The 27,946-nt window shown below is 52.9% G+C and overlaps 1 protein-coding gene across 2 annotated transcripts; it reads left to right on the top strand.

The window, feature by feature from the left end:
- Positions 1-1,558: 1,558 nt before the first annotated feature.
- On the top strand, positions 1,559-26,996 carry Cabp1 (calcium binding protein 1). Of its 2 annotated transcripts, none has more exons than XM_059249114.1 (6): positions 1,559-2,155; positions 20,806-20,836; positions 21,328-21,471; positions 24,772-24,881; positions 25,082-25,229; positions 26,555-26,996. In XM_059249114.1, the coding sequence occupies exons 1-6, from the start codon at positions 1,559-1,561 to the stop codon at positions 26,578-26,580; spliced, it is 1,056 nt and encodes a 351-aa protein (XP_059105097.1). In that variant the 3' UTR covers positions 26,581-26,996. The 2 variants fall into 2 exon arrangements, with proteins under 2 accessions (XP_059105097.1, XP_059105099.1); XM_059249116.1 differs by lacking the exon at positions 1,559-2,155 and adding an exon at positions 15,299-15,703.
- Positions 26,997-27,946: the final 950 nt, after the last annotated feature.

The raw sequence follows: 27,946 nt of genomic DNA, 5'->3' as shown, positions 1-27,946 counted from the left end.
CTCACTATGTAGCCCTGGCTGGCCTGTGACTCACTATGTAGACCAGGATAGCCTCATAGAGATCTACCTGCCTCTGTCTTCTGGGCATTGGGATTAAAGGTGTGTGCCACCGTGCCGCCTCCTCCTCCTCCTGATAGGGTCTCATGTAGCCCAGGCTGACCTGGAAATCTTTACGCAGCCAGGACTAGCCTCTTCTCAGTCTTGAGCATCGAATCCTCCTGTTTGCATCTCCCAGGGCATGTGCCACCACACTCAGCCTTTTTCCCTCCAAGGGGAAGAGTTGGACAGGGTACTGCTCTTTAGCCCAGGCTGGCCTCAAGTTCACAGCAGTCCTCCTGCCTCAGCCTACTCAGTGCTAAGACGACAGGAATGCACCACCACATCCAGACCCATTTCTCTTTCTCGAATGCGCATAAAGGAAAGTACACCATGCAGAAAAGAGGGACCTCCTCGAAGCCTGTGCAATATATTGGGAGTCTGCCCATCTATGGCAATGAGGGATAAAGCAGGGACCGAGTGGAGAACAGGGAGAAGTCCCCACCTCCGAATCTTAACTCTCCCACTACTAAACACGGGTGGAAGATGGGCCTCAGGAGATGCAGAAGGAAGAGAGCCCGCTCACGGCATGTGTGCCCTGTCCAAGCACCTGGTCCAGCCTTTCGTGTATACCGTATCTTCTGGTTGTCACGAAGAAGTTAGTTTGGGAGAATTTGCATTTCACAGAAGAGGGGAAACAGGCTCGGGGAAGTTGATGACACTTTGCCCAAGCTACCCAGATGGCAAACTGCAGAGCTGGGATTTGAGACTGAAACCAGCCCCAGCGTGACTTCCTGGCTGCCTACCAAGGGCAGGAGTCTCCCAACAGCTAGAAGGGCTGGGGGTGGGTGGGTAGGAAGACAGACGCAGCAAATGGGTCCTACCTGGAACTCGATCACCCCCAGGCACTTCCGGGACAGGTAAGCCGCAGCCAGATGCCACCTGGCTCCTCTTCTGTTGTGACAACTGTGAATTCTGTGGCTGACTTGCCGGGGCGGTTATCGTCCCACTGCGCTCCGTGGAGGGTGGATGGAAGGATGCATAGATACGTTCCTTCTAGCATTTGCCCTTCCAGGTCATCTGACTCCTGTGTGTGGGTGGTGTCACAGAGTGCCCGCATCCCGGTTGAGTCTCTAGTGTCCTGCACCCCTTTGGTCCTAGAGCCAAAGTTGTTCCCTCTGAAGAGTGCAACCCTTGCTTGCGTTTGGGGGCGACGGGCTGACCCCGGGCACGGTGGATCCTGCAGACATGAAAATAAGGGGTTCCTCCAGTCTCTTAGGGGAGGTTCGCCTGCCCCTTCCCTAGCGCTCGTGTTCGGTGCCGCAGCGCCCCCTTGGCCACCAAAGGCACCCGGAAGCGGGACTCCCCGAGCGCGGGGCGGGGCGAGGGGCGGGGCGCAGCGGCACCTGGGCCGCGGGGAGAGCCGGGGGTGGGCTCTCGGGGGACAGCAGGCTGCCCCCCCAGATCCGCAGCGCCGGCCGCCGGGAGCTCCGGGCTCCGGGCGCAGAGGCTGCGCTGTCACATGGGCGGCGGCGACGGGGCCGCATTTAAGCGGCCGGGGGACGGCGCCCGCCTGCAGCGCGTCCTCGGGCTCGGCTCCCGCCGGGCGGCCCGCTCCCTGCCCTCCGGGGGCCCCGCACCACCCCCGCCGGGCCATGCGAGCGCGGGCCCCGCCGCGATGAGCTCGCACATCGCCAAGAGCGAGTCCAAGACGTCGCTGCTCAAGGCGGCGGCGGCGAGCGGGGGCAGCCGGGCTCCCCGCCACGGCTCTGCACGGGACCCCGCGCTGCGTGGCCGCCGACTGACCGACGGTCCCTGCCCCAGCTCGCCGCCACCGTGCGGGGATCCGAGCTCGCGGAGGCCCCTGTGCCGGCCCGTGCCGCGCGACGAGGGCGCGCGCGGGAGCCGGCGTGGGCTGCCCCAGGCGCACTGCAGGCCCCGGGAGACGCTGCCGCCAGCCCGCGGGAGCGATGGGGAGGAACGGGGGTTGGCGCCGGCGCTCGGTCTACGGGGGTCCCTGCGATCGCGGGGTCGCGGGGACCCGGCTCCCACCGGTGCCCCCGAGGCGGACCCGTTCCTCCACCGGCTGCACCCCATGCTCAGCTCCGCCTTCGGTCAGGTAAGGGCCGCGCCCCTCGCCCGCGCTCCAGGCACCGGCGCTCGGGACCCTACGGCGGCAGCGCGTCCCTGGCCCTGCTCGCTCTGCCCGGTCCGGGCGCACCACGACTCAGCTTGTCCTCCCGCGGCCCTGGTGCTCCTCCACCCCCGTGTCTGATTCAGCACCCTATGCGCTGTCCACACTCCGGGCCTCTTCCTGGGCATCACTCAGCCGAGTCTGCCTGGCACCTGCAGGAGCGACCTCCGCAATCCTCCTGGAGATTTTCCCGGGTCGTGAGCGGTGCCTGGAGTAGGCGGTGCCAACCCGCTCCTCTGGCCTCTGGCTACCCAAGAGAGCGAAGGGCTTGGGGTCTGGTAGGCAAAGGGGAGGAGGGCCTGGGAGTACACGGACTTGCTTGTAGATGTGTGACACTAGCGGTTACCCAGAGTGTCCTCAACGGTCTGAGAAAAGTTAGAGGGTTGGAAAAATGGGGAGGAGAAGAGATGCCTGGGCAGGCATGGAGGGTCTGTCCAGAGGTACAGCTCCATCTGGAACTTTGGAGTGTGTTAAGGAGGATGGTATTCCAGGGATGCCATCTGGATGTCAGTAAGGCAGTTGTGGGATCAGACCCAGAAAACACAAGCCTGAGTTGGTGTGCACTCTAGGGCCAGGGAGGCCACCGAGGGTCACCAGAGACCCCTTTTGTTTCACTCACACCTTTGCCCGCGAGGATTACAGTCAGCCGGGCATTGACAAACAGCTTCACCCTCCAGTTCAAGGCTACAGTGTGGGATTGTGTCATAGGAGCCTGTGAACTTCTGAGCAAAGCTAAGATTTTCATCGAATCGAACTCGCGTCCTCGCGTCGGTCAGTTCTGCAGAGGCGCAATCGGGATGCTGGCATGGTTTCAGACTGGGGGGGGGGGGGTGTCTCAGCGTTCCTGTGGTAGGATCTGGTGCCAGGAAACTACCTCCAGCTCGCACCTGGCTGTGCTGGATCAGCACTACAAGGAGGAGGCCGCGTGTGTGTTTTGCTTCAGATCAGCTCGTTCCTTTTCAAAATACTACTCTGCGGTGGCTTGTGCGGGTGGGGCTCTGCCATGAAGGCGGCTGCACGTGGGTTCGGGATGCACGGGACTGCTGAGATGGTGTGACAGGGCCAGCGGCGCGCGGCTTTGTTCCTGCAGGGAGCCCTCGTTAGCGGTTCTCTCAGAGAACTCGCACCGGTGCTCAGGAGTAGAGGTCTGGATGCAGAGCCCCGAGAGAGCCTGGCTACATGCCGAGTGAAAAATGTTCACTGCAGTGGCTCGGAGCGGTAGCGTGTTAGGACCGATCTGCGGGTCTGGCCTGGGTTGTGACCCAAATACTATGTTGTTAGCGGGTGATTGCGAGTCACTCAGTTGCCACGCATTTACGAATACCTCCCGTACCTGGGGAATTGGTGGTACACTAGGTAGGAAGAGAGCACTGGGAATGATAGCCAAGATTTGGACTATTTTGGAGCTCCATGACCTAGCAGTTTGGAAGGTGCCCAGTCACAGACTGATGATTCAGTTTGCCAGTAATCTGGGAAAAGGACCCTGGCTCCCTGCTCTTGCAGAATTTGCCCACACAGGCCCTCTCTGGGCTCAGAGCCTTCCAGCACCCTGCTACTCTAGTCTTCCGACTTCCCAGTCATTAAATAGAGACTATCCTCCAGCCCCACCATCTGAAATGTCACAGGGTCACTTGAGTCGGGAGGAGCTGGAAGGTCCCATGAAATATTTACTACCTCCCTCTGGAGGCGCAGGCCTCGCGGAGCTGCAGACTCCCACCCCCACCCTCACCCCGAGCACATTCAATTTGAGTTTCCTGGTGACACCTCCCAGGCATCCGCGTGGACGGCGATCAGCAGCAACCTGGGACGACACAACCAGTCTGGAGTTACTGTGTCAGACCCTCCAGCCTCCTGTGACATAAAGGAATTAGTCTTTCCTTACTGTCTCTTTTCTGCATTAGAGAGACAGCATAATAGGGCCCGAATACAGAAATTTTCAGATGGATCTGCTTAGGGCAAAACATATTTTGTTCATGCCTCTTAACTTATTTATTTTTGGCCTTGGGTGGATTGCTTTATTTCATCAAGGCTTTTATTTACTTGAAAAAATAGAAATCAATCATAGTGTCTCAAGGAGAATTGGGGAGGTCAGATGATTTATGCGGGCACGTGTGCAGAGCTTAGACCATTGCGTGGTACAGAGCTAAGGCTGTGTCTGTGTTTGGTATTATTACTGTTCTTGTTGATGACGATGAACTCCAAGGATGCATTCTTTCTGTTGGTAACAGCGGCAGAGAGAGCCGGGATTAGGCACACTAGAGGTATCCAGATAGATTTTGGGAAATGAGAATTAAGATTCCTCCCGTGACAAGCTGGGGCATCTTTTCTGTCTGCAGGGAGACAGTGTGGCTTTGAGGCTGAGGTGTGGGTATGGTGGCTGGGAAGGTACTAGAGCTCTAGCTTCCAACCCTGCCTCTGTCACTTGGTGTATTTATGACCTTGGCATCATTTTCTCTCCATGGCCTTGGCTTCTTCATGCAGAAATGAGACCGGGGGAAAAAGTACCTTGCAGGGTCTCGACGAGGCTCTCACAAAATTAAGGCTATCAGAGGCCTAGCTCACAGTGAGTGCTGGCTAGAGAGCAGCAGCCTGCATTAATGGGACTGCTCTCATTAATAGTCATTAAAAGAGCGTTGTCTGAATAAGTGCTGTGTAAGGGAAGCAGCCTCGGTGCCGCGCGAAGAAAGGCTTTAAAGGGCTCAGAGCTCAATGTCAGTGAACTGTCCCTGGTTCTGCCGGCTCAGGACGTGTCACCCAGCCGCCTAGGCGGACTCTGTGGTGTGAGAAGTGACCTCCGTTAAGCACGATCCGGGGCTTTGGGTCTCGGAAGACACATTATGAACAAACAAACCTTCTGCTCGAGCACTCAGCTTGAGAAGAGACAGATGCAAATAAACCCCACAGCTCTGGTCCCATCCTAGAGAAACATCTCTCTTGATCTGGGGTGGGGGTGGGGGGGTCTGGCGGGCGCAACCAGCCCAGTGTCCATACAACATGTAAAGGGATCACAGTGTCCATGAATGGACGGGTGACTAATGTCACCTGTGTCTGGGTTATGTAGGGCTCCTAGTTCCCGTGGTACGGATGAAGAGTTCGGCCAAGGTCATGATGGTTTGGGCCCTATGGGTTCAACCGCACCAAGCCTGTGTTTTGAAGGCCTGTGAAGATTCATTCCTGCCCCACCAGCTCCCCTCTGGGGCCTGGGGATGAGGGAAGAGAAGGCCAGCTTGTGGTGTGTATCAATCATGGATGATAGATATGGCTGAGTCAGTTGGATGAGCATCTTCTGGGATGTCTGGGTGTCTGCGTCTGCCTCCAGCTGTTTCCAGTGACCATCGAGGGTACTCAAGACCTCAGTCCAGAGCCCCCTGCACAATGACCAGAGTCTGTCCTCATTATTGCCACAGCAACCTGGGAGGGTTGGCATTGTCCTCCCCCATTTTAGAAATGAGGACACAGGCTCTGGAGAGGGCGGTGCTTGCCAGAGGTCACATAGTAAATAAACCGTAACACCTGCCACCTGAGTGGCCCTGTGCTGGCTGGGAAGGGAAGTTGTCAGGAGTGTCCACAGAGCACCTTCATGCTGTACCCCGAGCTTCCACCCTGAGTGTCCTGGCACTAGGGTGCCACCCAAGTTTATTTGCCGCCGACAGAGCTGATCAAGATCCAGGGCCAGTCTCCCTGCTAATCAGGGATAACCAGTGATGAGCTCATCCCTCTCATCCTATTATTTCATTCCAGAGTTCAAAGTGTGGCTCCAGAGGCCATTTTATTGATGGATTAAAAAATGGGGGTACGAGGTGCTCTTTGCTTCTCAGAGGAAGCCCCCCCCAACCTTCAGCCAGGCTGCATTTTCTAGGGAAGGTCAAGCCATCTGTGTCTCCTCCTGCCCTCTGCCAACCCAGTTCAGTTTAAGGAGGGTCTAAAACCCCAGGTCTGGCCCCCCTGAACCTCTAGCTGACCTTAAACCTCAAGCTAGTGTCAGTCCTATTCTTACCCCAAAGCAGAATGGACTTCAAAATTTTTTACATTTACTTACTTAAAATGTGTGTATTCCAGGTGTGGTGGCACACACCTTTAATCCCAGCACTTGGGAAGCAGAGGCAGGTGGATCTCTGTGAGTTTGAGGCCAGCGTGGTCTACATATCGAGTTCCAGGCCAGCCAGGGCTGCACAGAGTAACCCTGACTGAACAAAAAGCAAAAATGAATACATAAAGTATGTGTGTATGTGTGCTTCTGTGCATGTGTGCGTATATGTATGTATGTATGTGTGTGCATATATTGTGTGTGTGTGCATGCATGTATATGTATGTGTGCATGTGTGTGTATTTGTATGTGTGCATCTACCTGTATGTGTATCTGTGCTTGTGTGTGTGTGTGTGTGTGTGTGTGAGAGAGAGAGAGAGAGCGCGCGCACACTCAAATGTATATGTGAGTGTGTGTATAGGTCAGAAGACAACTTTCAGATGATTCTTTCCACCACGTGGGTCCCAGGGATCCAGCTGGGGGTTGTGAGGCTCATCAGGAAGCACTCTGACCCACTGAGCACGCCCAGAATAGTGTTTGGTTGGTTTTACCATAGTCTGCCTCCTGTTTCCAAGGACAGAGGCATTGTCCAAGGTCGACGGCACCTGCTATGGCTGGGATTGGCCTGCAGGGGGCAGGAGTCACCAGGGCTAAGAAGACACTGAGTGGAGGCTGCGTCTAGCCCTTTAAAACAGATGCTAGGCAGAGGAAGAGACAGTTTTCAGAGGCCAGACAGTGGTGGTGGTGTGTGTTGGGGTTGGGGGGGGGGGCTTGTGTAAGTATTGTTTCGTGCTCTGAGTGAGCCTGAGACCCCCAAAGTCCAGCGTGAATCCGGTCCGCAGCAGGTCCTTCTGCCTCTGCATCCCAAGCCCGGACCCCTTTCTCCGTGCGTCTTTTATCTTTTTTAAAGATTTACTTATTTTTATTTTATGTGTATGAGTGTTTTTCCCGCATGTACGTATGTGTACCACATGTGTGCCTGGTGCCTTCAGGGCTCAGAAGAGGGACATCGGGTCCTCTGGACCTCTGGAGTTACAGAGGATTGTGAGCAGCCACGTGGGTGCTGGGAACCAAACCCGGGTCCTCTGCAGGAACAGCCAGTGCACTTAACCGCGGAGCCCTCTCTCCAGCCCCTCTCAGTGGGTCTTCAGGCCAGGTTAGAGTTCCCGAGGGAGTAGAGGACAGCCTCGGTGCTCAGAGAACCACCTACACCCACGGAACGGGGATTTCAGAGCAGGCTCCAACAGCCAGGGCTGAGAACCGGTCTTAGTCTGTGCTTTTCTCTCCGTCTAGTCAGACCTGAGGCCCAACGCAAGCCCTGCTGCTGGCTGGAGCAGCTTTGCCGTTTCAGAAAGAACTTATAGCAGAGTGTGACGGCGCATGACAGCACCACAGAGGGGGAGCTCTAGGAGGGTCCAGGGTGCAAGGTCATGTCAAGGTCATAATCAACGACGTCTCGAGCTCCAGGCCAATGTGGGTCTCAGCAGGTAAAGGTGCTTGCCGCCAAGTGTGACGGTCGGAGTTCAAAACTCAGGATCCTCGTGGTAGAAAGAGAAAGTTGACTCCAAAAGGTTCTCTTCTGGCTCCCACACACTGCCTCTCCTCACACAAATCAATAAATGTGATTTTAAAAATCAACAAACAAGCCAGGGCGGTGGTGGCGCCCACCTTTGATCCCAGCACTCGGGAGGCAGAGGCAGGTGGATCTCTGTGAGTTTGAGGCCAGTCTGGTCTACAGAGTGAGTTCCAGGGCAGCCAGGACAGTTTCACAGAGAAACCCTGTCTCAAAAAATAAATAATAAAAAAATAAAACAAACAAATGAAAAAATAACAAACAAAAAGAGTTTACAAGCCAGGCATGGTGGTGCACACCTATACACCTGCACCTGGGAGGCAGAGGCAGGAGTCTCCTCCGTAAGTTCGAGGCCAGCCTGGGCTACAGAGTAGTCCAGACAATCTGTCTCCTCGGTTTTACAGGAAAACACTATTTATTTATTACCCAGTGTAGCCCATGTCTCCTTTTCTACATTCAGTCTGCAAGCCTCTCCCTATCTCCCCGGACTAAGTCAGTGCACTCTCGTGTTGTTTATCAGGGTTTGTGGGTCTCCTTCTTAGCGGTTATCTTAACTGTGGGAAATAGCCGTGCTCCTCACTACCTCTTGCCCACCAGCTAGGATGTAAACTCCCACTGTTCCTCCTCCTCATTCGCGGAGCCAAGCACAGCACCCGGCGCATGAACGCTGGGCAAATGATACTTCCCTCTTCCACTTGAATAATTACTTATCAGTGCCTATTATGTACCACAGGCTTTCCTGTACGCACTATATTAGCCAGACAGGGAAAGTCCCATTTTCTAACGGAGGAAACCGAAGCTCAGGGATGGAAGGGGATCACAGGCAGGGCTGAGCCTCCACCTCAGACCCCAGATCCTTTCCCACTCATCAGAGGCCACTGAACCTGACCCCTGGTCCCAGCATAGTGCTTCTTCCTTCCTGGGTTTTTGCATTTCTGTTAGCTGCCTGTTCCTCCCTTCCCGGCATCTTTACCCTCTCTCCTGCCCTTTAGCTGTTCCCACTCGGGCTCCTCCTTTTGTCCTCGGGGAGTGGCCTCCCCCCCTTTTTTCCCTCCCCCTGGAGTAGGGCCCAAACTAGGCACCAAGAAACTGCCTTGGCTAAACCAGTCCCTGGACAGCCACGGTCCACGGTGAACTGGCCAGCGGCCTCCCTTTCAGCCTCCTAGGAGGGAGTCTGTGCCACCCACGGGGCAATTCACCCAGTCATTTTCTCTAATGAGATTTCTGACCAGACACCCAAACAGGACAAAAGTCCCCAGGAGAGGAAGCAGTCCGGGCTGAAGTCTGTGATTGCATCAGGGGCCTGGGCGTGGGTCAACCTCCTGGGCTATCTCTGTCGCCCCCTGCTGGGGAAAAGCTGGATGCAAGGAAACAGGAATCTCTGGGTACCGGCCACAATCGCCGCTCTCCAACATCTGAGGCTTGGGAAGAATTCTCATGCCAAAGCAAGAATGTGGAGGCATGAGGAATATCCAGTCATTTGTAAAGTCCCAGCTGTGGGACTTCGAGGATCATTTTTAAAAGACCAGCCTCCCTATTCTGCACTCCAACGAAGCCAGTAAAAGACCCTGGGTCAGGATTAGGCAGAGGATGAAGAGGACCAGAGACCTTGATCGTGTCCTCTGTGCCAGCACCGCCTCCATCCCGCCCCCCTCAGGGCCATCTCTTGCCTTCCCAAGGGTCAGGGAGCAAAGAGAGCAGAAGGAAAGAGTTGATTACAGCTGTGGGTTCAGCTGCTGCCAGCCCTGGAGCCTCATCCCATGTCAAAAATGAGGCAAGTGTGAAAAATGGAGCGTAATAGAGACGTCACAAGATCTCTCAGGCCCTCAACCGAGAACCACCTCGCTGTCCATCCAGCTGGAAGTGCCAGTGGCTGATGAAGCATGCTTGCCCGGCTCACTGCTCTTCAGAAGAGGCATACATCTCCCTGGGGTCCTGTGTGTGCATGCATGTGTGTGGTGTGTGTGTGTGTGTGTTTGTGCGAAGATAGCTTTGCAAGCTGTGAGGCACCCTGGCTTTGGGGGTCCAAACTAGCCAGCTTTCCCTTCTGGATCTGCTGGCCTACTTCCCAGCTGCAGCTGCCACCTTGGGTCCCCCTCCCCAAGGCAATCTCCCTGCATATTTGGCGGCGTGGAAAGGAGGGGCTGAGGGAAGGGGAGAGAGAGAGAAGCAGAGAAGGGACTCTGGCTAATCTGATGTCGATGATCCGAAAGGCTTCCCAGCGCCGGTGCCCTCTGCCATCAGCTCTCCAGGGGATTTTTTCGGTGCCACGCACTCTTCTCTTCTGCCGTTGTCTCCTTAAGAAAGTTAAACCTAGATACACAAACACACATACGAACCACCAGGAAAGAAAAAAAAAATCAGCAGGAGCAGGCAGGCGAGCACGCGCGCACGGGCTCAGCTCTGTCCTGGAGGAGAGCGGCGCAGGCAGAGAGACGCTGGGGTTGGCAGTGACCCAGACTGAGGTCTCCTGGCCCCCCAGGAGCCTCCTTCATGGACCCCGAGATCGCCAGAGGGGCTGCATCCGTGTAGGATGGGCAATTGCGTCAAATCCCCACTGAGAAACCTCTCGAGAAAGGTATGTTTGCGGGGCGCCCAAGTCCCGGTTGCTGGGGTCGGGGGGCATCTTGCTGCCTGCCCGCAGAGGGCATGGAGTGGGTGGGCACCTGATGCTCGCTACCCTTTCTAGGGTGTCTGCCCAAGGTTGTGTCCCTGTTCCAACTTCAAGATACCCTCCCTTAGCAGATTCTGGCGTCCTAGGCGGGCTCTGAACTAAAGTTAGGGCTTAAAGCTGCCTTGGGTGGGGGTTGAGGGGGGCAGGGTCCGGGAAGGCCATATTTGGGATTCACACAAGAGCTCGGAAAGAAATCATGTGACTTTGGGATTTCTAGGGTGTAACATGAAAGTGTGGATTCGTAGGCTGTCAGTGTATAGCCATCCTAGAGCCTTAAAGAATCAGACATCCTTCAGGAGAAGGCCTGGGGGCTTGTAGGGGGTCTGTGCTCTTTGCTGGTACTCTCTAAGCCTTCAAAAACTGGGGGGCTTGAAGGAACCCCATTAACCAAGCACATTTCTCCTTTTGCTTCTATCCACAACCATTCTTGAGTCAGGTGTGAGTGTGTCAAAGGACCAGGTCTTAGGGACCAGGGTGGCTTCTTTTGAGAAATAGCGTGCCCAAGAGATACATGGGTCAGGAGTGTACCTGAGTGTCACTTTCCTGAGTGGATTTATTGCTTCTATGCTAGGACAATATCCTTTTGCAAGAATTCCTTTGGGGGAGCGAGGGTTCTCCCCTGTTGTCTTTAGGAAGGTCTGGGTCGCATCTGCGGCAGGTTCCTTTCAGGCGGGCTTTGCCTAGATTGCCAGCCCTCTGCTTTCAGGTCATAGACCCATGCGTCAAAGACGACATGACTGATAAAGATATCTGCCTCCCGGATTTTCATTTTCCAAATAAGAAATGATTGCCAATTGAGGGGGCGGGGACTGGAGGGTCAGGTGACTCGTGTAAGGTTTTTGGATTGGTTGATGGCGCCTTCACTCAGGTCCCATCCCCTCTTTCCCATTAGGTTTCTGACCTCTCAATTTAGGACACTTGGGGCTTTTTAGCCTATCCTCATTTGGCTAAGCTGCTCACATCGAATTCCATTTAATCTTCGCTGTTCCTTGGATTGCTGGGAGGCCTGGCTGGCGTTTCTATTGTGCATCCCCAGTGCCTCATCGTCTCTGCCTCTTAGGGAGGTGATTTGGGGAAGCAGACACCGATCTGAATTAGAGAGGCTCACAGGCAAACATCGACGCCAACGCTCCTAAGCTTGGGGAGGCGAACTGAGGAACGAGCCCTCTCCTCTGCCTCCTCCGACCATCTTCCCTCCCACAGCGGAGCTTAAGTCAGAGCACACAGGTCTTCTCTTTCAGGCCATGTGATCTTGGACAAATGACTGAACTTTCTGTGACTTAGTTCCTTGGCCCATCAATCAATAAGGAGGGCTAATGTCTACCTTCCTCTTCCAACGTGTGTGTATTAACGGGGAGCAACCCCAGAGCCTTACACATCCCCCAGGCCGGATGCGTAGCCTTTTTTGCTGTTGTTATTTTGCTCTACCTTTTAGAAAATGGGCTTATGCTGGAAGCTACACCTCAGCAGCTTGCGTCCTGGGATTACAGGTGTGAGGCAACACAGCTGGCTGCTAAAACTTGACTCTTTTCTTTTTTCTTTTCTTTTTCTTTCTTTTGAGACAAGGTCTCACTGTGTGGCCATGACTGGCCTGGAATCCCCTAGGTAAACTAGGCTGGCCCCAAACTCCAAGATCCCCTAACTCTGCCTCCAAAGTGCTAGGATCAAAGGTGTGCATCACCACACCCAGTCCCTAATATTTAACACTCAAAACGACTGTGTGCTGTGCACAGTGCCAAGTGTGTGGTACCGGACACATGTTAAGATTTCGTCAGAGATAGAGGGTGGAGTAGAAAATCGGGAAAGATGGGGATGGTTGCCACTGCTCTCAGCTTTTTTGTTTGGTTGTTGCTGCTTGTTTATTCTATTTGTTGTTTTGTTTTTGAGGTGAGGCCTCTGTTGGTAGCCCACGCTGGCCTGGAACTTGCTCTGTAGCCCACGCTGGCCTGGAACTCAAGATCCTCCTGGCTTAGCTGCGGCAGGTTGGAAATATCGTATAGGCATGAGCCACCATACCCAGGCGGAGCTTGTTACCCAGAGCCTCGTACATGCTAAGCCTGCGCCTCTACCACCGAGCCACGGTGCATGCAGCCGGCGAGGGTCCGGGTCCACGGGATAAGTGATCTTAAATCTTAGGAGTGATTTCTTTTTCTGGGTTATTCGCAACATATCAGACATCTTCCATCTCACTTGCTCTCTTCCACCAAATAGTCCTCTTGGCTAGTTGGCAGGGAAGGGAGCTGGAATCAGAGATAAGGGTTTCCGAGGTCACCCAGTCGCTAGCAAGCAGAGCTGGGATTTAGAGCCTGCACAGTGTAAAGTCGGAGCTGGTGTTTTATGTGTGCTTTTTCTTTCTCCCGCTGCCAGAAACGTTATTCATGAATTCCCAAATATGACCTTCGAGATTGTCTAGTCCAGCTCCCTACTCCGTGCAGCAAAATGTCCTCTTCCCATCTCATTAAGCCTGTGCCCTTCAAACTCTCCCTGGCCGTGAGCAGAGGGGGGAGTTTTGACCTGTGTGCCCTCGGCCAGCTTGCATTGTTAGGGAGCCAGAGGTCATGGTGTTCCCTAATAGGCTGGCCTCTCCTGGTTCCAGGCCAGACGTTATTGGCCCCTGGTTCAGACTCTTGACTGGAAGCCGAGGAGCTGGACATGGGGATAGGTAGCCTGCTTCAGGCCCTGAACTGGGCAGGACCAGCCTGTCAGGTGCCATCATGGCTGACTGGGGAAGAATGGCTGCCTCCCGGGGCAGCTTGGTGCCAGGCAGAGTTATAATCAAAAGAGGCAGTGGAAATTCCCCAGCCACCGCTGGTTCCTTCTTCGTGGGAGCAAATTCCTCTCCATCCTTCTCGTTTCTTGGCTGATTGGCAGATGTTCCCCCACATCCTCTGGAGCCAGAAGTAAATGCCTTCTGGCACCCAACATCTCTTAACTTGCTCTACCAACATCATCCTTGTCATCATCATCACCATCGCCGTAACCACGGCAACTTCATTCATTTGGCTCTTACGGTGTTCTAAACACTGTGCGGAGCACTTTATAGGCAGTAGCTCACTCGTTACTCACAAGAACCTTGCGGATACAGATGATGACCCCCCCCCCCTTATGTGGAGGATGCTGGGGCACAGGGAATGAACAGAGCTGCACGAGGTCACAGAGCGAGCAAGACGGTGGCCGGAGCCAGCACATTAAACCCTCTTCCGATCCTGTGCCACCTGCTGCCGCCTCCTTCCTTGGACTGTGCTTCTCCTGAGCCAACATGTGTGAGATTCAGCCAGAAACGGAAAGTCTGCTTTTCCACAAACATCTCCAATAAGATGGCTTCCTGGAGTTAGCCCCCATCCCACCCCCACCCCACCCCATCTAGTCCTGGGCTTCTCTTGGACTCCTTCTTAGAAGGAGAGTCTCTCTTTTCTTTACTAGTTCCAGCATAGGTTCAGAGGTATGAGTGAATGGATCAAAGACTCAAGCTAGAGTGGGCCTTGGTCTGTCCAACATCCCTCGTGTTCAGAGATTTCCTCCAATCGCCCCTTGAGCCTTGGGCTGAGACATTGCGTCTCCTTTGAGGAACTGACATCCTGTTCCTCCCTCTCTAGGTCTGGAAGGGGCTTAGGGTGTTAGAAGGGGTTGGAATGGAGTCTCCATCAACAGCCCCTTTAGAGGAGGGCTTAGGGGAGAAGCATGAGAGGACAGGAGAAGAGAGGATCCTCTGGGACAGGCTGCCCCGTCTATACGTGGCCTTTGCTCAGCTAGTGGCGGCTAGTTGGAAGAGGGCTGGATGGGGCAGAGAGAATACAGCCCTGTGTGTCTCAGACAGATAGTTCTCCGGGGAGTCCAGCTACCCTGCCTGTCCTTGGGGAAGTTCTGCTACAGACGTCCACACTGAAGAGCGGCTGTCCCTCGCAGGGCTGGGACTTGGATTCTTGAGAGGCACTGGCATGCTGGGAGGCCTGGGTCCAGCCATGTGTTGTGTCTGGGCCCGGGAAGGTCTGTGGGGCAGTGCTGACTTTTTATAACTGTGGGAATCTGTGGGGAGGACGAAAGCCTGGCCGGGGCCTGAGAGCGCAGCTATATTCAGTCAGCTGGCGAGGCCCCAGCCTCAGCCTCTTAGAGGTCAAGCAGGCCAAGCCAGCCTGGGCATGGAGCCAGGGAAAGAGGGAGGGGTAGGCAAGGAAAATTGCTGGAAGACTGCCCAGTCATGCTGTCATAAGCAGGTGGAATCCGGATACAGGTGGGTCTTGTCTGACCCACCGGTGCTATCAACCAGGTTTGGCACCTGTGGGCTGGAATGCAGTAAGTAGAACCACCCATTTAGTGTGGGCACACAGCACCTATTCCCCCCACACACACCCCGTCCTCACCTCTCACAGCCTACCTGCCTCATTTGTCAGCGATGGCATCTACCTTTGTGACCTTTAGTCAGCAGACTCAAGGAGCCTATTCTCGGTATAACCAGCTCTGCTCACCCTCTGGGCCTTCCAGTATGTGGGGGAAGGGTCCAGCTGGGGCAGGGTCTGAGTCCATGAGAAAGCTGGGAAGACAGGAAGTAGGTCCGAGGGTTAAGTTGAGCTGAGACACTGGGAACACTTAGGGGAAGGACGTGGTTCTGTGAGGCACTCAGAGTGAGGGCAGAAGCTTCTGCTTCGCGCTCTGAACTGCATGCACCCTGTGTATACGTGTGTGTGTGTGTGTGTGTGTGTGTGTGTGTGTGTGTGTGCGCGTGCGCGTGCTTGTGCGTGCGTATGTGCACGCTAGCCCGTGCGTGAGAACACCCTACTTCAAGCATCATATCTATAGAATGCTCCATGGGACAACTCTTTCAGCCAAGGATTGGAGTCTCCATCTGTTGGATCAATTATATGCTGTCCTTGTACACGTTAACGCTCTCAGAACTTCGTCATGTGACTCTCAAGGATCTCCTAGAATCACCAGCCAGGCCGGGGCTGGGAGGATCCAGATGAACAGGGAGGTGACACCTCACCTCTCTTTTTATTTGCTTGGTGTTGGCTGAAGATGCGCCAGGAGGAGAAGACCAGCTACATGGTGGTGCAGACAAGTGAGGAGGGACTGGCCGCGGGCAGTGGCGGCGAGCTTCCGGGACCCCTCATGATGCTGGCCCAGAACTGCGCCGTCATGCACAACCTGCTGGGTCCCGCCTGCATTTTCCTTCGAAAGGGTTTTGCTGAGAACAGACAACCTGTACGTAAGTTGGCCCAGTGCCGCCGGCCAAACCTGGCTTCATAGGGCATGAGGGGGATCCTGGGGGAGAAAAGGGGTTTTCTACACAGCAGGCCCTGTCTTCAAACACCCAACTTATGAATCTGATTCTTGAAGTCTCCCACTCATGGATCCAAAGTGAGTTTGTATCAACCAGTAAGAAATAATTCAAGTGGGGGGCTGGAAAGATGGCTTAATGGTTAAGAGTACTGGCTGTTCTTCCCAAGGACCTGAGTTGGGTTCCTAGCACACACTTGGTGCCTAACAACTGTCTGTGACTCCAGTCCTAGGGGATCTGATGCCCTCTTTTGACCTGCATGGGCATCAGGTATGTACATCATACACATATATTCATACGGGCAAAACACTCAAACAAAAATAAAATAAGTGTAAATAAAAGGTTTTTTTTTTTTTTTTTTTTTTGGAGACAGGGTTTCTCCGTGTAGTTTTGGTGCCTGTCCTGGATCTCGCTCTGTAGACCAGGCTGGCCTCGACCTCACAGAGATCCACCTGGCTCTGCCTCCCGAGTGCTGGGATTAAAGGCGTGTGCCACCACAGCCCGGCTGGTAAATAAAAGTTTTTAAAACAAAATAATAAGAGCAGAGGCTGGGAAGATGGTATTGATGTAGTTCCCATCACCCACTAACATGCTGAGCATGGTGATGGGTGCTGAGGAATCAGAGACAGGGGCTCCAGTGTTGGGCCTCACTCTCCAGCCTAAAGCCAGTGAACCCCAGGCCCCAGTGAGAGGCCTTGTCTCAAAACGTAAGGTGAATGGGGCAGGGAACAGGCTGGTGAGATGGCTCAGTGGTACTACTCTTTCAGGGGACCTGAGTTCAGTTCCCAGTACCCACATCAGGCAGCTCACAACTGACTCTAAACCCAGTTCTGTGGAGATCTGCTGCCATCTTCTGGCCTCCAAGGGCACCTGCATTCATGTGTGTGCACACACCCCATAAAAAAACAAACGAACAAAACAAACTAACAAAAAACAGTAGGAGACTAAGGAACATCCAAGGTTGAGGTTGACCCCTGTTCTCCACATGTATACTGCTCATATGCAAGCACACATACCCCTGCACACACACACACACACACCCTGCACACACACCTGCACACACATAACAGCACATACACCACTACACACACACACCTGCACACAGACACTTGCACACACACCCCTATACACACACACATACCCACACATACACCCCTACACACACACTTGCACACATACATACACATCCACCCCTACACACACACCCACCTGTACATACATCTCTGCACACACACCTCTATACACACACCTACACACCCACCCCCATACACACCTACACACACACACCCTATACATACATCTCTGCACACATACCCCTGCACACACACCTACACACCCACCTCTACACACACACACACACCCCTGCACACACATAGATAAATAAATAAGCATATACAATCCTTTGGGTGCCTTACAGCATGCCCTCAGTATGCTGAGGAAGCCAACACTATGCTAAGCGTCTCGGTGAATTGCCTCACAAAAGCCCCATTTCACACGTGGGGAAACTGAGTCTGATGCAGTAGCACATTTGATGTCACACTAGCAGGTGTCAGAGGTGAGAATCAAACTCAGGCAGCCCAGTTCTACAATTGCTGTGCTCTTACCAGCAATTCTCTGTACTCAGAGGGTCTCCTGGTATTCTACACTGTGACATCCAGTGTGGAAGCCACTGACCACATGCGGCTGTTGACCTGTAGGGATGTAGCTAATGAACAGAATTGTTTTTGTTGTTGTTGTCTTTTTTGGTTTTGGTTTTGGTTTTTTTTGAGACAGGGTTTCTTGGTGTAGTTTTGGTGCCTGTCTTGGATCTCACTCTGTAGACCAGGCTGGCCTCGAACTCACAGAGATCTGCCTGGCTCTGCCTCCCGAGTATTGGGATTAAAGGCGTGTACTACCACTGCCCGGCTATGAACAGAATTATTAATTTTTATTTTATTTTAATTAAAAGCTCTGTTTTTGCTGAGGATTGAGCTGGGGTCTTGTATATGCAAAACATGTGTTCTATTCTGAACTATACCCCAGCCCTCCAATTCAAATGTAAGTAACCACGTGTGGCTACTGTACTGAACAGCCTCCTAAGGTGTCTGAGTTGTCACAGAGAAGCGGGTAATGAGGATGTTATGGATACAAACATTTGTAGATTGCACTGATTAAATTTCAGATGCTAAATACTTGCCTTGAGGAACGCACACAAAGGCCCTATGAGGTAGGTACTGGCATGGAGCCATGTTACAGATGAGGAGGCTGGCTTAATGAACAGGAGTGATCCTCAACTAGGAGGCAGCAGCTACTAGTTTCGCCCCTGGGTCTGCCTGACTCTAGGTTCGGGGGGGGGGGGGGGGCTTTTATCTGCACAAACTGGGAAGGAACTATGTATGTTCCCAATGCTGCCTGCTCCCCAGCCCCACCCCGGGATTAGTGCATATATCAGTGTGTAACCCTAACTACTCCAGACACAACACGTGTTCCTCCACGGCCCTGCCTGGGGTTGGGGGGCATTGAGTGAGCCTGGGAACGGCTACCAGGGCTGCTGTTGCAGGCTCACCATGAGGCAGTGAGGGCTTCACTTTGCCTCTCCTTGAAATCTGGGAACACCACAGAGTGGAAGGGTCTGCAGTGTGCGCTCCCTCCCCAGACCTGCAGAACTCGGCCTGGAAGAGCAGCAAGCCGCTTAGGGTCTGGGATGGGAGAGGCCCAATTCTAGTGAAGTAGCTTGTCCCACTGAGGAAACTTTGCATACTTGTGTACACATGCGTACATCCAGTTCCCCATTTCCTTGGGGAAATCCCACATTTGGGGATTCAAGCAACAGCAGATCAAGACATAATTTTATTTATTTATTTTCGAGACAGAGTTTCTCTGTGGAACAGCCCTGGCTGTCCTGGAACTTACTCTGTAGACTAGGCTGACCTCGAACTCGGAGATCTGCCTGTCTCTGCCTCTGGGATTAAAGGCGTGCTCCACCACCGCGTGGCAAGAAATAGTATTTTTAAAACTGGCATCTGAGGCTGCTGAGATGGTAAAGGTGCTTGCTGCCAAGTCTGATGACCTGAGTTCAACCTTCAAACTCGAACAGTCGAAGGCAAAAATTGACTCCTGCAAGTTATCTTCTGACCTACACACACACACACACACACACACACACACACACACACACACACACACCACAAATAAATTGTTAAAAACCTTCCATCTGGGGCTGGAGAGATAGCTCAGTGGTGAAGAGCACTTGCTGTCCTTGCAGAGGACCTGAGTTCAATTCCCAAAACTCAGCTGAGACTCACAACTGTCTGTAACTCCAGTTTCGGAGGATCTGATGTCCTCTTCTGGCCTCTTAGGGCACCAGGCCTGCAGGTGGTGCACAGACACATGTGCAGGAAAAACACTCACACACATCAAATAAAAATAAATCTTTAAAAAATTTTAGGGTAAAAGATAAACCCTGGTACCTGCACTGAAAAACACCCAGATTATTTTTTTTTGTCCTCATTTTCTAAACAATACAACACAGCAACTATTTGCATAGCATTTCCGTCATATAAATAGAATAAGTCATCTCGAGATGATTTGAAGTGTACCAGAGGAGGTATGTAAATTATATGCAAATAGCATGCCATTTTATGTAAAGGACTTTGGATTTTGGCATGCCTGGGGTTTCCGGAATCAGTCCCCCACTGATAGTAAGGGGTGACTACTCTTCACTTATTTTCACTTGCTGGTGCTAGGATACAGAGAAATACATCTTTCTGGCCACCCAAGAATGTCCAGGAGCGTAGGTTTCTGTCTGGGGGCAGGAGTGACCCTTGTGGCACAGACGCTGTGCCAACCTTTTAAGGGGAAATCCTTGCATCACTGTCATGGAGACTGGCACTCCCTGCAAGGAACTCTTTGCCCTCAGCTGGAAATGCCCCCTGGGAGGACCCGGGAAGTTTGTAGCCTGCTCATTCCAAACTCACGCACTTTGAACAGCAACACAACCCTTTCCTTTGGACAGGTTCCTCAGACTGGGTGCCGGTATCCGGGAGCCCTTGTCTCCACGCCCCGTTGTGTCCACACACCACTGTCTCCACCCTTCTTGGCCCCACTGACTGAAACCTTTGCGCACAGCTGAGATGCCTCGTACTCACTAGAGCGTTCCTATACGTCTGCATTAATGGGTCTCTGTCCCTGCTGTGAGCCTCCTTGGGGTCACAGATCTGCCTCGTACTCTTCCCATCTGAAGGCAGAGAGCTGGAACATGGGCGCCCGCCCATATCTGTTCTGTACCTGTCTGCCTCCTTTCTCGGCAGGCCTGGGGTGATGGCTATCACCATCAGGGCCCTTCCCCGGATTTCCCTAAATTTGCTTTTTGGGGACTTCTCTGGTACCAGTTTTAATGCCAAGTTTCTATGGTTCCCTGTAGAGATATGGGCCCTGCTGGAGGTTGCAGATACCCTGCTGTGGACATTGGCAGCCCCAGGTCCTAGGCTGTGTCCTATAATGGGCAGGGTTTAGGCATGGGGTCACATTTGGGGAAGGTGGGGACAGTACCCAGGATGCAGGACACAGCTCCAATTCTTCCTCACATAGCCTGAATCCCCCTTTCTCTTTCTGGAACTGCCTATGTGGTCCCTGTCTGCTCTCCTCCTGTGGCCTCCCATCTCCCATTGCCCTGCAGGCTTCTGATGCCTGGCTCCTCCTGGTGTCCTTGGGTGGTGACTTCCCCTGGCCCTGTTTTATTTACAGGTTTTTGCCTCTGGACCAGCTTTGTTCCCAGCTTCTTCTTGTGTCTGGAGAAGAGTGCAGTGCTTTGGTGGCCTAGTTTCTGTGGGGACTGTTAGGTTCGGGGCTCCTCTGTCAACACTCCGCTGTGACTCTAAGACTTGGGGACTGCATCTTCTCCCCTCAAGGTCCAGAGAGACCTCTGCTCAGGTCCTATCACTTCCCACCTAGAACCTGCTGCCACTTGGATGGCCCCCATTGGATGGGCATATTGTGAATTCTAGGTCCCTTGCCACTGCTAATGTGACATGTTCTCTTGTTTCAGGACAGATCATTACGACCGGAAGAGATCGAAGGTAAGGTCAAGCCCCCAGGGGAAAAGGTCTGCTCAGCTGCACAGGAAGGCGTGGGTGGGTTTGGTTTTGGTTTTCCGAGATAGGGTTTCTCTGTGTAGCCTTGGCTGTCCTGGAACTCACTCTGTAGACCAGGCTGGTCTCGAACTCAGGTAGATTCTCCCACCTCTGCCTCCCGAGTGCTGGGACTAAAGGCATGTGCCACCATGCCCAGCTGGCTTGGTATTTTGAGACAGGGTTTCTCTACATAGTTCTGGCTGTCTTGCAACTCACTATGTAGAACAGAATAGTAGGCCAGCCTTGAACTCACGGAGACCCACGTGCCTCTAGGTGTTGGTGGGAAGAGTCCCTGGCACAAAGCAGGACACACTGGGCAAGCAGGAGCCCTAGAGGACTCCAGGGTCTACTTCCCTGTGCTGGCCCGGGGCTGTCATTGCCTGAGATGTTCTTTGGGTCCTCTCTCTGACCACATCTACCCTTACTCACTTCCCCAGAGCTCCGAGAGGCCTTCCGGGAATTCGACAAGGATAAGGACGGCTACATCAACTGCCGGGACCTGGGGAACTGCATGCGTACCATGGGCTACATGCCCACCGAGATGGAACTCATTGAACTGTCCCAGCAGATCAACATGAACTGTGAGTCCCTGTCCTCCGGGTCACACAGGCCTGGGGCCAACTTCTGTATCCAGCTCTGTGGTCCAGTCCAGATCACGTGTCCTCTGAGCCTCAGTTTCCTCCTGTGTGAAACAGGGTTGTAATGAGACAGGAGACGTGAGTTAGAGTATAGTTGAATAACAGCCCAATAGTGGCTCCCAGTAAGAAGTCAGGGGATGCTGTTAGCATTATGAGGTCCTCTGTCTTTATCTGAGTTCTCCAGAGACAGGGATCTGGGTTCAAGGCATCTATTACATAAGGAAAGTGCAGGAAGGGGAGGGACATGGGGAGGGAAGGGGCCCACACGGGGTAGATGCACACCAGCTGCCACAGGAGGCAATGGAGTGTCAGCCCACTCAAGAAGCTGATATAGAATAGGCACTGAGGGCAGAGGATGAAGCTCAGTTGGTAGAGTGCTTGTCTAGCATGTTCAAAGCCCTGGGTTTGGTCCTCAGAAATGCATATGATTTGGCTAGAGGGATCTTCCTGTCTTTACCTCCCCAGTGCTGAGGGCACACGTGCACAGACTGCCACAATCAGCACTCGGAACATGGAGAGAGAGGATCAGTTTTAGATGGGGGCTGGAGAGATGGTCCAGCAGTCAAGGGCACTGGCTGTTCTTCCAGACAACTCCAGTTTGATTCCCAGAACCCACATGGTGGCTTATAATTGTAACTCCAGAAGGCTCTGACCCTTTCTTCTGGCTCTGTGGGCACCAGGCGTGCACATGGAGTGTAGACATGCATGCAGGTGAAAAACTCATATACATAAAATAAAATAATCTTTTAAAAAAATGTTTAAAAAGAAGAAGTTCAGGGTCACCCTCAGCTACACAGTAAGTTTGAGGCCAGCCTGGAATACATATGATTCTGTCTCGATGATGATGGTGATGATGCTGGTGGTGATGGTGATGATGGTGGTGATGGTGATAGTGATGATGGTGGTGATGATGATGATGATGGTGATGGTGGTGGTGGTGATGATGATAAGATGTGATGATGGTGATGGTGATGATGATGATAGTGATGTTGATGATGTGATTATGTGATTATGGTGATGATGATGTGATGTGATGATGATGGTGATGGTGGTGGTGGTGGTGGTGGTGGTGGTGGTGGTGGTGATGATGATGATGATGGTGGTGATGATGGCTGGAGTTTTGCTGTCTGGGGGGCCAGCCCCCATCAGCACAGGGCTCAAAGGGAATCCACGGAGTTGGCATACTATGACTTCTTTATCTGAGGGAGTTAGGGAAAAGACACCACACACTCTCTTGATGATTTCCTTCTTTATTCTTCTCTATTCTTCTACTATATATTTTTTCTCTACAGCTTATATACCCCCAAAAAGTTTTTCTTTTTTCTTTTTTGGTTTTTTTTACGAGACAGGGTTTCTCTGTGTAGCTTTGCGCCTTTCCTGGAACTCGCTTTGGAGACCAGGCTGGCCTCAAATCACAGAGATCCGCCTGCCTCTGCCTCCCGAGTGCTGGGATTAAAGGCGTGCGCCACCACTGCCCGGCCTCAATTGTTTTTCTTAATCATTAACTTAAGCCACAGTCTATATGGCTCCTCAATAGAAACTCATGTGCTGTAGCTGTGTGACACTTCCTTGTTTTATTTTCAATCATCAAAGCTCTATTTAAACTAACATTATTATTATCAATTAGACAGTACAGCTTAAGAAGAAATCATCTTCATAATAAGCCACAGGTAAAAATGCCCAGTATGGTGAGATGTTTCCATGAGATAAACACACTACATTACAGGCAGTGGGGGTCTCCCCACACCCATTCACACCATGCCAGATACCAGAGAAAGATAACAGCAGCAAACATGTGAAGGCACAGCAGAAGCAAAAGACATTCTGGAGTCTGTGGTCTCGGGGCCTTGCCTATCCATGTCACCCATCAGGGAGTCGCCTCCTGGTGGGGTGACACCCTGAAGTCAACTGCCATCTGCTGCTCCTCTGACATGGCCGGCACCGGGGAGAAAAAGCCAGTGAGGCAGTATGTACCTATCACTCCGGCACTGGAGAGGTAGAGCTAGTTTTGCCTTGCTGGTCTAGTACTGTAGCTGAATCAGTGAGCTACGAGTTAGTGAGAAACCCTGCTTCAAAAAAATAAGGTAGGAGCTGGGCAGCGGTGGGTGGCACACGCCTTTAATCCCAACACTCAGGAGGCAAAGCCAGGCGGATCTCTGAGTTCGAGGCCAGCCTGGTCTACAGAGAGAGAGATCCAGGACAGGCACCAAAACCACACAGAGAATCCCTGTCTCGAAATATATATATGGTAGGAACAATGGAGGAACATGCCCGACATTGACCTCTGGCCTTTATAGACGGACATACACCTGCATACAATAGGCACAGGTACACATACACAAATAAGTGCTATGCTGGAGTCCCCAGCCCTCATCCCTCCAGCCCCGTATTTCTTCCTCATGCTGCATTCGGTCCCTGCTGAAAGTCCTAGTCAGCAGCCCTGTCTCCTTCCACCTCCTGAGAGTTCCTTGGAAGTTGAGTTTGTATTTGCACAGCTAACGTAAAGTAAGGCTCTTTTAGCCTTCCTCCGAGAGCGTCTTGGCCTCTCCATCTCTGAAATTCTTCACCCTGCTCTGTGGCCCAATGCTTCTTTCTCCTATCCCTGTTTCCTTTTTATCCACGTTGTGACTGTTCCCTTTCCCTGGCCACTCCTCCAGTCATTCTTTGACGAGCCACCTGTCTGTGGTCTGTCCTCACTGTCCTCAATCACCCCCTGGGCCTGGAGATGGGGGATTGCTGTGGGATAATGCCCTTGTACACTGGTTTAATAAATCGCTGATGGGCCAGTCGCCAGGCAGGAAGTATAGGTGGGGGTGAGCAGACAAGGAGAATTCTGGGAAGAGGAAGGCTGAATCAGGAGTCTCCAGCCAGACACAGAGGAAGCAAGATGTGAAGGCAGAACTGAGAAAAGGTAACAAGCCACATGGCTAACCATAGTAAGAATTATGGGTTAAATTAAGTGTAAGAGCTAGTCAGTAATAAGCCTGAGCTAATGGCCGAGCAGTTATAAATAATATTAAGCCTCCGTGTGATTATTTTATAAAAGGCTATGGGACCGTGGGTAAGAGATTTGTCCCAACTGCAGAACCCGGGCAGGACCGGAGAACTCTTCCTACAGGGGAGACCAAGGAGGTTGCTTGGAGAGAGATGGGCAATGCCGTGGTGTGTGTGTGTGTGTGTGTGTGTGTGTGTGTGTGTGTGTGTGTGTGTTGAGGATGACCTACTCCCTTCTTTCTGCTCCAGTGGGTGGCCATGTGGATTTTGATGACTTTGTGGAACTAATGGGACCTAAGCTCCTGGCGGAGACAGCGGATATGATTGGTGTAAAGGAACTGAGAGATGCCTTTCGGGAGGTGAGTGGCAGCTGGCGACAGGCAGGGGTGGGCAGGCTGAATCCCAGTCTCAGGATGACCATGAAGAGTTCTAAGTCCCTGGGTCCCCGGCCACGGGAGGGAACTTGGCTAGCAAAGGAACCCTGGGATGGGGGGCACTGCTCACTCTTGAGGTCTGCCCTCCATCGATGCCGCTCTCCTCCTCCCTTCACCCTCTCCAGTTTGACACCAATGGTGATGGGGAAATAAGCACCAGTGAGCTTCGAGAGGCCATGAGGAAGCTCCTGGGCCATCAGGTGGGTCACCGAGACATAGAGGAGATTATCCGAGATGTGGACCTCAATGGAGATGGAAGAGTGGACTTTGAAGGTAGGCGGGTCTTAAAATGGGTGAGAAACAAGCCAGCCAGGGAGCCCCCTGACTGCGCATGCCCCATGCCCTCACCAATCCAACTCAAGCTCTCACGCTTCGTCCTTGCCTTTCTTCCATGTTACCTGTGCATATGCTGGTCCACCTCCCACCCCCACACCCATCGGTACAGCCATCTACTTGACCATCACCCGTCCATTGCTTCTGTCCGGATGCCTGTTCAGTTTTTCGTCATCTCTCAAAGCCACCCACACAACCATTGATGATCCATGCATTTATCCATCCATTCATGCATCCCTTCATTCCGCTATCCATCCATCCATCCGCGCACACATCTCAGCATCTTTTCTCTGCCCACATCTCTCTGTTCCCCCATACCTTTGTACTTTGTCCATATAGTCATACACTTCCCGCTGCCTGTATTTCTACCCATAATTCCATCGGTCTCTCTGTCTGTTCAGACATTTCCCTATCCATTTTATACCCATCTGTTCATACATGTATCCATCCTTGTGTCCGTCTGCCCCATCTGTCTGTTCCCCACTCATGTGGTCCTCAAGGAGGACCACACTCCTTGGCCTGACCTCAGGCCTCTGACATCTGACCACAGCTCACTAGCCCAGCCATCTTCCATTCCTCCACTCTGAAATACTCGAGATATGTGAACCTGTGAGGCCGCCCCGTGAATACAGTGTTCTTTGTGCCAGGTGCCTTTCGTTTTATTTTCCACTTGGGCTAAATTGTTTTAATTGCATCTATCTATCTATCTTCTATCTATCTATCTATCTATCTATCCATCCATCTATCTATCTATAATCTATATATTTATCATCTATCATCTGTCTATCATCTATTTATCTATCTAGCATCTGTCTATGTAGAAAGTGTGTGTGTGTGTGTGTGTGTGTGTTCTATGCCGTGAGTATGGAGGTCAGAGGATAACCTGCAGGAGTTGTTTTTGTTGTTGTTTTTGGTTTTTTTTCTCCCATCAAGTGGGTCCTGGGGATCAAACTCAGGTCTTCAGACTTGGCAGCAAGCACCTTTACCTCCTAAGCCATCTCACCCGCCCTTGAGTGAAACCCTGTTCGTTTTCCCAGACCCAGTAGGAGGAGTTCTTCCCAGAACACCTCTTCCCTCTTCCGCAGACTGAGGCTCCTCTTTTCTGGCCCTTGTAGCCCTTCCCAGAGCTGCCTCACCAAGACGCAGGGTGGAGGCGGGGGACAGCGCAGCCTGGGAGCAGGGGCGATGAGGAGGGGCCTTGGCGGCAGTGTTCTGTGCTGGCTCCTGACTGCCTCTGTCTCCACCCGCTCCTGTGCCCTTCCCAGAGTTTGTCCGGATGATGTCCCGCTGAGGCCGCCAGGGCTTCTCCAGGACTGCCAACTCCCACAGGCGGGGGGGAAGAGCCGAGCTCGCCTCACCCCGCAGTAGATGCCGAGAGCCCAGGATGCAACTGGCGGATGGGGCCTGCCTGCACCCCGGGGAGGTGCCCACCCCGGACCCCCACCCCTCCGCACTGTGAAAGACTCACAACTCCTGCAACTGGAAAAACGGGGGCGCCCGCCGGCGAGGAAGCCGCAGTGCCAAAGCCGGTAGAGGACATGCAAGGCGCCAAGTGCCATGTGCCCAGCCGCTGCTGGCTGGGTGGGCCAGGGAGCCCACCAGCAGACCCCACACAGCATGTCTGCCCCGGGGCAGAGCCTTTCAGCGCCCTCCTGAGCTCTACGCCCATCCGTCCCAGCTCGCCTAGCCCTTTGATCTCAGAACCAATAAAACACGCGAATGACAGCCAAGGTGTTCTTTGCTTTGGGCCTGGTTAGAGGATGCATGGATATTCACCTTTCCCCAGAACCCCCAGCACGTCCAGTATTGGATGGAATTTCTTGCCCGCCACATACGCTGACTGAGTAACTGTTCTGTACCCAGCGATTTCCATTCTCATCTATGACATAGGCCAGAATGTGGCATTTTTCAAGACAAGGTTTCTCTGTTTAACAGCCCTGGATGTCCTGGAACTCTGGACCAGGCTGGCCTCAAACTCGCAGAGATTCGCCCGAGATTCTAAGAGAGACTGCTATGGTTAGCTGGGCAGCTGCCCCAAATAAGACCTGGATCTTTGTTTCTTGACAGAGTCTGGTTGACCTTTTACTAAGCCAAGAATAAGCTTGAATTTTCTTTTAGAAAAATTGTTTTATTTGTTATGAGTACAGGTGTTTGGTCAGCATGTACACCTGTACACTGTGTGAGTTCCTGGTGCCCACAGAACCAGAAGAGGAGGTCAGATGCCCTGGAACTGGGGTTACCAGACAATTATAAGCTGCCATGTGGGTGCTGGGAATGGAACCCAGGTGCTCCTAACCTCTGAGGCATCTCTCCAGCTCTGGCCTTGGCTTTGATCCTTCACCCCTGACCTCAGGAGTGCTGGTGTTACTGGAGCACATTATGGCCCCTGGTTTATGCAGGGCTGAGGATCAAACCCAGGGCTTCACCCATGCAAAGCATTCTGCCAACGGAGCCAGATCTCCAGCCCCCCCCCCCATTCTCTTTTGACACAGGGGACAGGAGAGACACAGTTATGTAAGGAGAGGGAGGGTGAGTACAGGGGATGCACTGAGTAGGGCAGCAGCACCTCCTGACCTCCGGGCGGTTTCAGGCTGCTCAGGGAGAGAGACGTGGTGGATACACACTCATATATATGACTATAGAGCCTGACCCTGCAA

This window comes from Peromyscus eremicus, chromosome 23 (assembly GCF_949786415.1).
Source record: "Peromyscus eremicus chromosome 23, PerEre_H2_v1, whole genome shotgun sequence".
In the NCBI taxonomy this organism is placed as follows: domain Eukaryota; kingdom Metazoa; phylum Chordata; class Mammalia; order Rodentia; family Cricetidae; genus Peromyscus; species Peromyscus eremicus.
The sequence above is the reverse complement of the archived record's forward strand: the minus strand, read 5'-3'. Positions and strand labels throughout refer to the sequence as shown.